General features: G+C 37.1%; 2 protein-coding genes across 2 annotated transcripts in view; both read left to right on the top strand.

The window, feature by feature from the left end:
* Nucleotides 1–2,417: 2,417 nt before the first annotated feature.
* On the top strand, nt 2,418–7,258 carry pars2 (prolyl-tRNA synthetase 2, mitochondrial (putative)). Its single transcript, XM_015376648.1, has 4 exons — nt 2,418–2,555; nt 3,946–4,291; nt 5,950–6,195; nt 6,282–7,258. Exons 2-4 carry the CDS (start codon nt 3,965–3,967, stop codon nt 7,161–7,163), a joined length of 1,455 nt encoding a protein of 484 aa, XP_015232134.1. The 5' UTR covers nt 2,418–2,555; nt 3,946–3,964; the 3' UTR covers nt 7,164–7,258.
* Nucleotides 7,259–9,242: 1,984 nt separating this feature from the next.
* Nucleotides 9,243–12,750, top strand: part of ttc4 (tetratricopeptide repeat domain 4) — a 9,139-nt gene continuing 5,631 nt past the window's right edge. Inside the window, exons 1-6 of the mRNA XM_015376649.1 lie at nt 9,243–9,483; nt 9,571–9,688; nt 9,766–9,927; nt 10,279–10,356; nt 10,484–10,608; nt 10,697–10,783. Coding sequence (XP_015232135.1) covers nt 9,373–9,483; nt 9,571–9,688; nt 9,766–9,927; nt 10,279–10,356; nt 10,484–10,608; nt 10,697–10,783 — 681 coding nt within the window. The 5' untranslated portion in view covers nt 9,243–9,372. The remainder of the gene's footprint in view (nt 9,484–9,570; nt 9,689–9,765; nt 9,928–10,278; nt 10,357–10,483; nt 10,609–10,696; nt 10,784–12,750) is intronic.

The following is a 12,750-nucleotide window of genomic DNA, read 5'->3' as shown; positions in this document are numbered from 1 at the left end:
AAAACAGCATGACTCAAAGAGGAAGCAAAGTTGTGTCAATACTTTCTGTGGCTCGTTAAGTTTCTTATCAGACTACTGAACCTTCATCACTTCCATGCATCACATATTCTTTTCTGTTTCACATTACATCTTTCCTGTTTTCAGCTCATAAACCTAAACTCCATAACTGAAAGAACATAACCATAAAATAAGATGGTGCAAAATACATTTAAGTATTTCTCTAACAAAGAGAGCAGAAGAGCAGAAGAAAGTACCATGACCCCAAACTAAGCAAAAACACAGCATTTGATGGGTATATACTATTAAGGCTCTCTTGAAGCCCTTCAATATTTAATTAAATTTTATACTGCCAGAGAGTCCTTCCAGCTAAAGCAGAGATAGATCCAATCTTTTCTGAAAACAAAGACACCAGTTGAGTCGATCTAAAGGACAGCTGAAGCTAAAGTACATTTCACAAGCTTTTATTTTCATTCCATGGAGAAAATGCACTGCAAAATGTCTCACTGCGAATTCTACAATAGATAATTTGATACGTTTTGCATAACTTTTACAGTAAGGATTACAGCAATAAACTGCGAAACATGCTTCAATTTACCACATTTTCATATCTGTGATATTACAATGCATTGTTGTAAAACTATAAATGTATACCCTGCAATGTGTTAAAATCTTATAATGCAAAGTTGTCGTTTAAAAAACACCAAAAAATAAAAACAAGGCTGCTCAAAACTAAGTCTGACATGTAATGCTGCTGTAAAAAACAATCTCAAAGTCGACAGGTTTTCTCAAAAGAATGCTGCTTCATTATTGTCTACTTCTTATTCTTTTAGCCTCTTTCAGAATAAATGCCCTGAAAGCCGCTGTTGAGGAGCAAAGATGGTTTCATTTTTAGATAAATTTATATATTACAGGCAGCATTTATAAAGGTTTTCACCTGTACCATTCCCCATATCCAACCATAATAGAATTATAATCCAACATACATTTTCTTAGCCAATGATGCCCCAAGCCCTATTGACTTTATTAGCTTTGGCTAACATTGGAAATTCATGAAAGCAGTGCACCATCACTCTAGCCTCTTCATATTGTTATTAAATGTAGATAATAAATAATAAATGTTAATTAAAAAGTAAAATTATAAATAACATTAGTGTAGTTCTGCAAACAGCTATAATTGTTGCATACATTCTTCGTTTTTCATTCAAGGAGTGTCAAGCTCTGTTGAGTATTTATATACAGTATTTCACTCTAATAATACTATTGAATGCTGGAATATTTTTCACAGCGTTTTTTTTTTTTTTTACTGCTTTGCTGTCAAATGACAGACCTTGCTGTCGCATACTGTAACAGGGTTCTTTTGATTGTGAGATTTTCCTGTTTGGATTTTATGTGACATAACATTTTAAAGCAGGTAATCTACCTGTGACTGCGTTCGGTCTTATCCCTTTTCACTTTGATTTATTTAAATTAAAATATTTTGCTATCCACTGCAATCTTAGACATAAAATGCCATTTATCTACTGATTAGGTCTCTGTATACATGCAGCCATTTGTGAAGATTTGCTGGTTCTTAAAAATCTTTAATAATACTACCATGGAATATCGGATACCGATTATGAAAACAGTGAAAATTAGATTGTACAATAAAATTCCATGCTATGAACATTAAACAAAGCATAACTTAATTAATCATCCGAGGCTGGCACAGCTGCAAAAGTCATGATTGTCCACCTAAACCATGGGTCGTGCATTCAAAGAATTAATGGACTTGACTTGGTGAATCTGGGAGCTACAGAGATTTGCAGTTGAGGTGTTGCAGGAGAATTGGTTGACCCAACAAATTCTGGCTGAGCAAAACACAAAAACAAACACCATTAGCTACAACGAGGGAACAGTTGTTTTTTTAAAACGCTCCAGTCAAATTTAAGACTTAAATTCAACTGATAATTGTATTTAAGGTGCCTTTAATTTCAGTGTAATTTCATACATAAACTCGTACAAAATTCAACATCTAGTTCTGCGAGGCCGATTGATACATAGTCAAAGACAATGTCGACTCAGAAGAACTTTGCTAACTATTTTTTTATTTATCAAATAAATGTTAATAGGCTATTACTTCATGATAAACACTACTTTTTGTTGGTCACTTACATCTTTAAAACTTACATTAAATATTCATATGTATTACCAAATTTGATTGCGTATAGGTTTTGTGTTTCTAACATTTCTGCTTTCTCTAGTTTAATTGTGACTAAATTAAAACATTTAAAATAAACAAAGAAACATTATTTGAACGCTTGGGTGTTAGATAAACTGAAATTTGTTTGCGAAATTTAAATGTGAAATTGATTGAAGGTTTTGGACCTGCGCTGGTCTGTAGTCCTCCCTGCCTCCAGGCGGCGATGTGTAGCCAGGGAGTTGACAGGAAAAGTCAGTGGGACAGATGCTAACAGGAACTGTCCGCATTTTTGACCCTTTTTTAACGCTGTAGAAATGTCACATCTTTTTTTCTGACTCCTGTTTATCTTAATTTACAGCAGAAAATCCCTTTGAAGGTAAGTTTTGAGTTCTGTTGATTTGCGGTTGAAAGTATTTTAAGCTAGTTCCAGAAGCTAATATCCATCTAGCTAACTTCTTCGTTGAACTGTTAGGAGTACATAATTAGGCACTGGTACCTTAGATCAGTGAAAAAATCACCAGTAAGGTGTATGACCTTTATGTTTCTTGACTTGACGTTAAGCAAGTGATCTTTGCCAGAACATTAATTATTTGTTAGCTGTGCAGAAACTCGTCCTTCCAAAGCTGTTTGGCCATTTCTTTCATTCATACTTTTATTTCGCAACAGTAAACAAACAATTCGTTACAACGACCTATGATTTACACATTTTAGAAAGTGACAACCTGCACCTTTGTTATTAATGTGTGCGAAATGGTGCCTGATCTTTTTTTTTATATATATATATTTCTCTGCAGCTCACATTTTCTCACAATAGAGAATTAATGGTTTATGAGCAGTTCTCTTCAGTTATTTGCTGCTAAAGTTGAAACTAAATGTCTTTCTGGTCAAGGGAAATTAATTAATACAGGAAAGTCAATATTGTCATACTGCCAAATTTAAAGTCATATCAGTTCATATTTGAACCTGTTATTGAAAAAACCAGTCTAGTTTATTTGAGAAATTTGTTCAAAAAAAATAGTTTTTTTGTTTCACCCTTTATAGTACAAGTTACTGGTTTTGATCACTTGCATACCCCTTACAAATGGAGTCCTCCCATCCCTCAGTGAGGTCTAGAAGCACAAAATATATTTCCACCCATTCAGCAAAGATGCTGCTACATGGCTGTACATCTTATTTTGGCATTTGACCAAGTAGATGAACCCTTGAATGCTTTATTACCTACTGTAAATTAAGTTGGGGAAAAAAGTTAAGTCAAGAAAAAAAAAGTAAAAGGCTAAAAGAAAAGCTCAAAAGTTAATAAACCTAGTTAAAAATTATATTTAGGTTTATAAACTAAAACATGTCAGTGACAGTATCAGGATTGATGCCTCTAAGGTTACGTTGTACCAAAAAATGTTTTTCTTTCACTATCAGAGTGTTTTTCATGATTTTCTTATAGAAGCACCTTTGTTAATTTTTCTTAAAATATTCGGGCAAGTTGGTTTTTGGATCAAAATATCCATATTGTTTTTTAATGTTAAAGAGTTATTAAGGTCTTGTCCTGGATTCCAAAATCACTATTGGCTGGAAATTTGGATTTCCACAGTATTTCACTGAGTGCCCTATAAAGGGAAAACCGAGATAATTGGATCCACTCACAGACTAGTATGGGTTCCTACATTATATACTAAATAATTTTAAATGTTTAAAGACAAAGTTGGATATTTTTTAACAAACGATACTGGTATAAATTTGAATTCATTTTCCTTTAATTTTCTTTGAAACAGTTGCCTTATTGGATGTGTAATGGAGCCAGCTGTACGTCAGATTTGGAAGAGAAGCTTTCAAAATCTTCACAGACCATTTATTCTTCTTCATAAGAGACACCATTCAGGTCAGGTTGAGCATGCGGACATCCCTGCCTCCAGCCACTCCCGGCGCATCAAGCCCACGCTGCTGGTTTCTCGCCTCTACCAGCCTTCGAACCTGCGGGATGTGGGTCAGGACAACCGGCTGATGGAGGAGCTGACCTGTAAGAGCCAGAGGCTAATGCAGCAAGCAGGCCTCATCCATCCATCAAACCCAGGATGCTACTACTACCTTCCTGCCACTGTTCGTTCGATGGAAAAGCTGGTAGGTTTTTATTTTCAAGATGATGATTAGCATCATCCCTTTTTAAAAAGCCTGTTCAAAGTATCTCATATCACTCAAAAATATGAAATTTTTAAGGAGGATAACATCACCATCACCGTTTATACCTGTCTAATATGATTTGTGAGCAAAGGGGATGCATTTTTTTTTTTTTGTAAAATTAGATTAGCAGACTTGCATCTGTTTTTAAAACAAACAGTTTAAGTGGGTATTTTGCTTATGAAATTTGACTTGCTTTAATATATATTTTCGATTGATTACCTAATTAACAAGTGTTACATCTGAGTAAACAATCCCTCCATCCATCCATTTTCTTACACGCTTGTCCCGAGTGGGGTCGTGAGGGGTGCTGGTGCCTATCTCCAGCAGTCAATGGGCGAGAGGTGGGGTACACCCTTGCAGGTCGCCAGTCCATCGCAGGAGTAAACAATCCACATCTGGAAATACATTTTTTTTTTTATTAAAAATAATTAGTGCTGGGTATTGTTAGGAACCTCTCAATTCAATTCGATTTCAATAATTGCTGTTGCGATTCGATCCAATTTGATTCGATTCAATGCTGATTTTTGAAGCCGTTTGACTGTCACTGCAGGAGTTGTAAGAGCAGCCTGGGATGCCAAGTTGAGCACATGGGCAAAGCAAAGGCCTTCATGGTACGAAATGGCTTTGATGTCCGCTTTACCTACCTTGTCCATTGATGACGAGGTTTATTTACATTAGATCACAGCATCAAATCTATGAATTAAACTGGTCATATTTATTGTAACCTGTGGGTTGTCGGTTGTTTAAGTTGTGTAATTTTAGTTTACATAGATCATTTTATAAATAGTTGATTATTCTGTGTAGGATTGTATATAGGCCTAACGTAACTGCAGTCCCATTCGAGCATAATGGGAATTTCTCTAGCCACTAGTTTGTCAGTTCTGGGCTGCCGTAGAAGATGTCTGCCTCCACAAATGCAAACCCACTCCTTTGTAATTATAAACTGCTATTTCTAAGGTAAGCCAAACATAAAGATTGAGACTTTCAGTTCCTAGGTGATAATAAATAATATACATAGAGATAATATATTACATTTATGACAGTACCTTTAAGCAGGAAAGTTCAGTTCTTACTTGTTTTTGACAATAAAAAAACAAAAAGAAGGTTATTTAAATAAACACCAAATACAAGTTGTAAAAAAAGAAGAACTTTATGAAACCTTTTTTCCTACATTTATCTATTTTAGTTGTAAATTTTGCACAAAAAATCAGAAACTTTTGTTCTACTCTTTCCTGGATGTTACGTTCCATATTTCTTAATTTTTCTAGTTTCTGGATATTTTATAACTGCGACTGTAATATATATGAAAAGGCCAAAAGTGCCACAAATGCACTAAAAAGGAAAAGTGTTTCTATGTTAAATGTAATTTGCAATCCATGCATGAAATTCATTAAAATCTACATATTTCATAATAAAAAATTTTTTATCATTAGGCAAACTTGTAGACATAATCTTTATCTTTCGCTTTAAAAATTAAAGTTGTTGCTACAAGTCAGTCATAACGACTTGGAATTGTAAGATGATCTGTGATGATTTTGTTTAATTAGTTTGTTTGGGGCTATGAACAACATATTAAAACTAAAGTGTTGAATCAACAGGTGAAGGTGATCGATCAGGAAATGCAGGCGATCGGTGGACAGAAGTTGGACATGCCAAGTTTGTGCTCAGCTGATCTCTGGAAAACCAGTGAGCGCTGGGATCTGATGGGAAAGGAACTGTTCCGTTTGAAGGACCGCCATGGTGCGGACTACTGCTTGGGTCCAACCCATGAAGAGGCCGTAACAACACTCGTTGCTCATCAGGCGAACCTTTCCTACAGACAGCTGCCTCTTCTTCTTTACCAAGTAAGCATTCAGTAGGTTGCTGTTTGGGGTGATTGCCTTGTCAAGCTGCTCCTGTTTACATTTGGATTTCTATTTCCATATATTAGATAACCCGCAAGTTCAGAGATGAACCAAAGCCGAGGTTCGGTCTCCTACGAGGGAGGGAGTTTTACATGAAGGACATGTACTCATTCGACGTGAGTGAAGAAGCCGCTCATGAGACGTATGGATCCGTCTGCCAGGCGTACAATCGGCTCTTTGCCAGGTTGGGCCTCCCTTGTGTTCAAGTCCAAGCAGACACTGGAAACATCGGTGGTACGCTCTCCCATGAGTTCCAGCTGCCTGCTGATATTGGTGAGGATCGGCTACTGGTCTGTGGGACCTGCTCCTTCGCTGCTAACGTAGAGACTTTGTCTTCGGACAGAACAGATTGTCCAAAGTGCGGCACTGGCACACTGGTAGAGTCAAAGGGAATAGAAGTAGGTCACACGTTTTATCTGGGTAAAAAGTACTCTAATATATTCAAAGCCACTTTTAGTAATCACCAGAACAAGCCTACTGTTGCTGAGATGGGCTGCTATGGTCTGGGAGTGACACGCATCCTTGCTGCAGCTATCGAAGTGATGTCGACAGAGGAAGCCATCCGCTGGCCGGGTCTTATCGCCCCCTTCCAGGTCTGTGTTTTACCCCCAAAGAAGGGCAGCAAGGTAGACGAGGCAGCAGCGCTGGCGGAGGAGCTGGTTCACACGTTGGGACAATCTCTTCCACATTTAAGAGGGGAAGTTGTTCTCGACGACCGCACACAGATGACCATCGGAAAGAGACTGAAGGACGCCGGCAGACTGGGCTACCCATATGTGGTAGTTGTAGGGCAGGGGGCTCTGGAGGAAATGCCAAAGTTTGAGGTGATATGTCAGCAGACTGGTGAGACGATGTTTCTCAGTAAAGATGGACTGCTAGATTTACTGGGAACAGTGGAGACTGTATAGAAAACAACTTTAAAATGGGTTGAAAAAAACTTTTATCTCTATTTGGTATACTGGGAAATTTGATTGCATTTGATTTATGATATTGCAAAAAATAAAGCATAAGTGAAAATGTAGTTTTCTTGTTTTAAATCTTTCAACTTTTCATTACAAGAAAAATTACAGAAAATAAATAAAACTACAGGTGTCAAAAATGTTTTGCCCTGTGGGACAAATTGCCAAGTTAAACGAATTTGAGGGCCAGAAAAAAATACTTATTTTCATTTTATAAATTAGAAATACAAAAGAAAAGTTATTTCTAATTTAACCTAAAGTAAAATAAACTTGCCATTTTTTTTTTTATGAAATGACCAAAAGCAGCAGAATTTAATTTTCTAAATTATTCCAAAAATAGACATTTTCACAATTGCCTTTATAAAAGAAAGACTTTCAGATTTTTACATTGTTTTAGTTATTTGTTTTTTAAACTTCTCCAGAAAAGAATCTTGTGGTTGAGGAACAAGAACTAGGTTTGGATTACTTCATATTGCAAAGTTTAATGAATTGGTGTGCTCATGTCCTGCAAAGCTTGAAGCAGAATTAGTTTAAAAACAATGTTTTAAGCCACCAATCATCTTGCATAGAATTGTGCGGCCACTATCTGTGAAAAGGTGAAGAGTGAGAGACAATTGCAGACCCACTTAGATGGGACAGGCAAAAAAAAACAATGAGAAGGTTACTTAGAAAAAAGGCTGGAAAGAGGCCAGTGGTATCTCTGGATGAGCTGCAGAAACCAGAGCTCAGGAGCTCAAGGAGTGATCTACATACAGCCCCTATTGGCAAAACCATCTGAGCACACTAGCTTTTAGCTGAACCTAAGAATAAAAAATAATTTTCATTTTACCTTGAATCTATTGTCTATATTGGTCTGATTTTTTTCTTTTCTTCATTTTTCTCAATTGATCATGTATTAAGTATTACGGTAAGACTTAAACAGGAAATTTCTCAATTTGACTTTTTTTCAACCTAAATCATACTCATCAGCAAATAATGTGTAATAATCATAACTATGTCATGTTTTTTATTATCTTAAAACCCTTTTAAATATAAAGAAATTTGCTAAATTGACAGAAGTGCTGAACAGAGGTTAAAAAAAAGGAATTAAAAGACTCCATCCAACCTTGCCTTTTTTTTCAAGGTCTACAGTCATTCTTCTGCCAAACAGATAAGACCTAAGAACTTTAGTGCAGCGGCTTTGACGCTATAATGCTCCAAGACACTAGGCAAGTGATTCAATTCAAACACAATACAATACAAACACAATTCAATACAAAACAGGCAGATCTCCAAAATTTATAAACACTGGTGTTGTTGGCAGCAGCACAGCTCATATTTCTCTCCAGGATGGAGTCACAGCCAAACAGGAACAGACCAGATGAAGCTACTACAAGAAAAAGCAGAGAGTATAATGTTAGAGATTGAACTAACAGATTCTGCAGAATGCGAGATCGAAACTGTTTTAATGAAAAATTACAGGAATATTTCACTGGTTTCAGGTGATCTATCCAATACACAAAACTAAATACGGTAAGTATTAAGAACAGAGTATGTGACTGAAAAGAGAACCTACAGTAAGTAGGAGTCTTGGAGCTGTTAACAACCCAAAGGAACTCTGCTTTTCTGCATTAATGTCCTGATAAATGTGCAATGTTTTTGACTTGTAAAATATATATTTTTTCCACCTTCTTTTGGTATTTTTGTCTTTTATGACAGGAAAAAGTGGTTTAATTTATCAATGGATTTTTTTTTTCTTTTCAAGAATCAGGATTCCATAACGGCAAAAGGAGTTTGACTAAAAGTTAATTACCCTGAAAATGTAATTCCTTTCTTTTTTTCATACTTAATAAAATCAATAAAAAATATGTAAATGTGATAAAAAAAAAAAAAAAAAAAAACATCTCTTCCGAAATCTGTGTCTTTCCCCATGCTTCAAACATTACTGTTACATCTTGAATTTTGGGTATTTTTCTGTCTCGTTAAATAACCGTTTGGTGTTACAGCGGAACCAATTCTATCGATATCACGTTGCTGCACGGATGGTAGTCAGCACAGTACCACGTCTACACATGTGTAAACAAGGGAGGATAGGAATGTGTTCAGTTCGTCCCTGCTAATCTTATTGTGTAGAAACGATTCGTTAAAACGAAAAGCCCCTTTTATTCTCTGAGGAAAAATGGCGTCAACAGAAGCGCAGGATGACAGTGACGACGGTATGGATGCCTTCATGGACAAATTCAAGTCTCAAAGGTATAAAAATGCTTTAAGTGAGAACAACTGGGAAGAGGTAAGCCTGATACTCAGATCATCTCAGTGTTTAATGCGAAGCTATTTGCAATCCGTAATTGTTGAATATTTTTATTTGATTTTTCAGGAGTTCAATAAAATCCCCATGTTTATGAAAACCGCCCCAGAAGAGATCGACCCTAAAAAATACCCTGAATTAGCCTGTCTGCAGTCTATTATCCACGACGAGGACAGGACTCCGGAAGGTAAACAGAACCCCATTTTCTTACCACACAGCAAGTAATATTACTTACAATTGTTAAATGGTATTTTATGTTTTTAGAGCAAGCAAAGAGCCTGAAAGATGAAGGAAATTCATATTTCAAAGAGAAGAAATACAAACATGCTGTGGTGGCCTATACAGCAGCTCTGAAAAAGAAATGTGGGGACCAGGAGTTCAACGCTGTGTTATTGACCAACAGAGCAGCTTCACACTTCCATCTGGGTAAAAATGCTGACAAATATTTTGAAATGTTATTGCATAGAGCCAGGGACGGAGCTAGATGGGGGGCCAGGGGTGACCATGGCCACCTTTACCTAATCATTGGCCATTGCTGTGGTCACCGCTACCATTTTTCCCTCTAATACAAGCACTGGCAGCAATAATATACTCAAGTGGAATGTTCTAACTTCTAACTATGTCCTAACATTTTAATTTTCTATATGTAAACAATTGCCTGACAACAAAAACCCTGTGGTTAATTATGCACATCAATATACTAATATTTCTTTAAACACCCTCTGGTTGTCTAAGGATTTCTGAAGAAACATTTTCATGGACACTTATTTCCCTCAGGTAACATGCGGTCTGCACTAAATGATGCTGCTGCTGCAAAGAAGCTCAAACCAGACCACCTTAAAGCTTTGATAAGAGGTGTGTGGTATGTCACGTGTTCTATTAAATGTCCATGCACTTAAAGCATACAGTTATGAACTAAGTTGTTACATATGGATCATAACAATTCATAGAATAGATTATGATAATTCTTTGGGGTCTGCAGGTGCTCAGTGCTGCTTGGAGCTGCGTAACTTTCCAGATGCCATCCAGTGGTGTGATGAGGGGCTAAAATCCCATCCTACTGACAACAAGCTGAGGGAGCTGAGGGCAACTGCAGATAAGCAGAAAGTAAGAGATCAGTTAGTGTTGCTTTCTGTGAGGGTGTACGATCAATTAAAGATGTTTTTGTTTTTATTTTTTATTTGTGATGTCTCAGAGAGCGGCAGAGAGGGATGCCAGGAAAGCCAAGGCCAAAGAAAAGAAACTGACTGGTGAGAAAGAGGCCCTTCTCAGTGCTATAAAGGTAGGCAAATTTAAAGGTTGATAACTAAAGCTTTAACCCAAAACTTTAAAAAAAAAAATTTGTATGTACCATATTTTTTGGACTATAGCGCACCTCACTATGAGCTGCACCCACTAAGTTTTTAGAAAAACTGGAAACGTAGATGTATTTTGCCGCACTGATATCTATGGAACGTTCTCCCACCAAGCCTGTAGGGGGAGCTCTACTTAAATAGCCCTTAGAGTAGGGATTAAGAAGAATGCTAGCTCCTGTTAGCTTGCAGCAGAAAGAGCTTCTACTGAAAGATAGGGCTTTGTCAGTTCATTATTTCATGAGTTGAGCACATGTCTCTTCATTGTAGTGATGGTGAGATGAAGCCTCATGAGGCATTTTGACCGTTTGGCCAAATTGTTTCAACAATCCCCACATTTCATGAAGCCCCATGAACATGTCACCACCTACTGGTGGAGCGCAGAACTACAGTTAGTAATATAATCTGTGATTTTTTTTCAGTATTGTTTTTCTTGTTTGTTTTTTTCTCCCCATATAAGTTAATTTGAAATTGTTAATGTTTGGTCTGTACGATAGAATCTTTAGTATGTTTTTTGTGTGTAAAATGTTTGAGAATAGAAAAATCATTTAAGGTACACTGTTTTTGTGCCATGTTAGTGAAATAAGCCCAAGCAGATAGTGAAAGTCTGTGCAGATTGGCCAATGATGAGAAAATGAATTTTTTATTTAAACATAATAGTTTTCCTACAGTTTTTGGTTTTAATCGGGTTGGAAGTTATGTGTTCAACCAATTTTTTTGGTTGAACCCACCAATCAATTTTTTTCTGTTTTTACCAATCTATATGTATACTAGGGCAAACAATACAAATTAGTTACATTAGCCAAGATACTTGTGTTTTAGCGGAACCTTTTAAAATACTGAAGTGGGTTTTGACCCATCAACCCACGGATTGGAAGTCCATCTCTAACAACTGATGCCACTAAGTAGGTGACATATGTATAGAAAGCATTACTACTTAGAACACATTACATCCATGATCAGTGGCTTGCTCAGATTTTGATCAAACCAAACTAGTTTAAACCAACTACATTGATTGGAAAAACAACCAATCTATTCTTAGAACATATCCAAACTCTATCCAACTCTCTTACAAACTCCCACATCTTGACTGAACACAGAGGGTGTTTAAATGCCTGCAGAAGTTTGAGGCGAACTGAACCACTTCCCGAAGCGGTCATGTGGTATGTCGGGTTGCGAGGCTTCGGACGTCATCTAGTTTGGCTCCTCCCCCATATGAATCATGCCTCAATATGCGCCTCGCGGAAACGCCCCCTTTCAGTTCTCGACTTACGCTTTGAAGCCTCGGTTCATCTCATAACATCACTACTTCATTGGTTCTGCAGCTTTAATGTAGCAAATAAATGTTTGAATTCGGGACATTTGTTCTCCATCTTGCCTGCTCCTAGTGTGTTCTTGTGCTAAAAGAAAATTAGCCCCTTATTCTTTTAATTTCCAACTTTGACTTCCCCCTCTGGTGGTTAGGAAGAATCCACAGAAAAGCTTCTAATAAGCCGCATGGTTCAAAGCATGGGGGAAAAAGTAGCGGCTTATAGTCTGTAAAATATGGTCCTTAAATATTTCATCAGTTCCATCCAATCGTACAGTCTGGTTAGGGTTTCTTTTTATCTTCCATCTGAAGCCAGGTGGGCCCTCTGTGAAGAGAAGGAAACACAGAGAACACGAAGTTGATAGCAGGTGTTGTGAAGCTTGAAAGTAGTAGGAGAAAAGGCTGATTTATACTTCGAAACTAGGTCCCCTGCGTAGGTGTCGCAGTGAACAAAAAGAGGCACTCCGCTGCACCTCTCCCAAATTGTGACTGACTGCAGACAGTGCCGCAGAGAGGAGGCCGGCTTGTTTTGTTTTAATGACTGAAATTGCAGAAAAAAACTTGTGAAGTTGGACCAGCTAGAAGATG

The sequence above is a fragment of the Cyprinodon variegatus genome, unplaced genomic scaffold, assembly GCF_000732505.1.
Source record: "Cyprinodon variegatus isolate N-32 unplaced genomic scaffold, C_variegatus-1.0 Scaffold138, whole genome shotgun sequence".
Classification (NCBI taxonomy): Eukaryota; Metazoa; Chordata; class Actinopteri; order Cyprinodontiformes; family Cyprinodontidae; genus Cyprinodon; species Cyprinodon variegatus.
The sequence above is the reverse complement of the archived record's forward strand: the minus strand, read 5'-3'. Positions and strand labels throughout refer to the sequence as shown.

What these genes read in the sequence shown, in the direction of transcription:
- pars2 (XM_015376648.1), top strand. Translation starts at nt 3,965, where the DNA reads ATGGAGCCAGCTGTACGTCAGATTTGGAAGAGAAGCTTTCAAAATCTT. An exon ending in TTCGTTCGATGGAAAAGCTG is followed by an intron (nt 4,292 to 5,949) that starts GTAGGTTTTTAT and finishes TTGAATCAACAG; the next exon opens with GTGAAGGTGATCGATCAGGA. An exon ending in TGCCTCTTCTTCTTTACCAA is followed by an intron (nt 6,196 to 6,281) that starts GTAAGCATTCAG and finishes TCCATATATTAG; the next exon opens with ATAACCCGCAAGTTCAGAGA.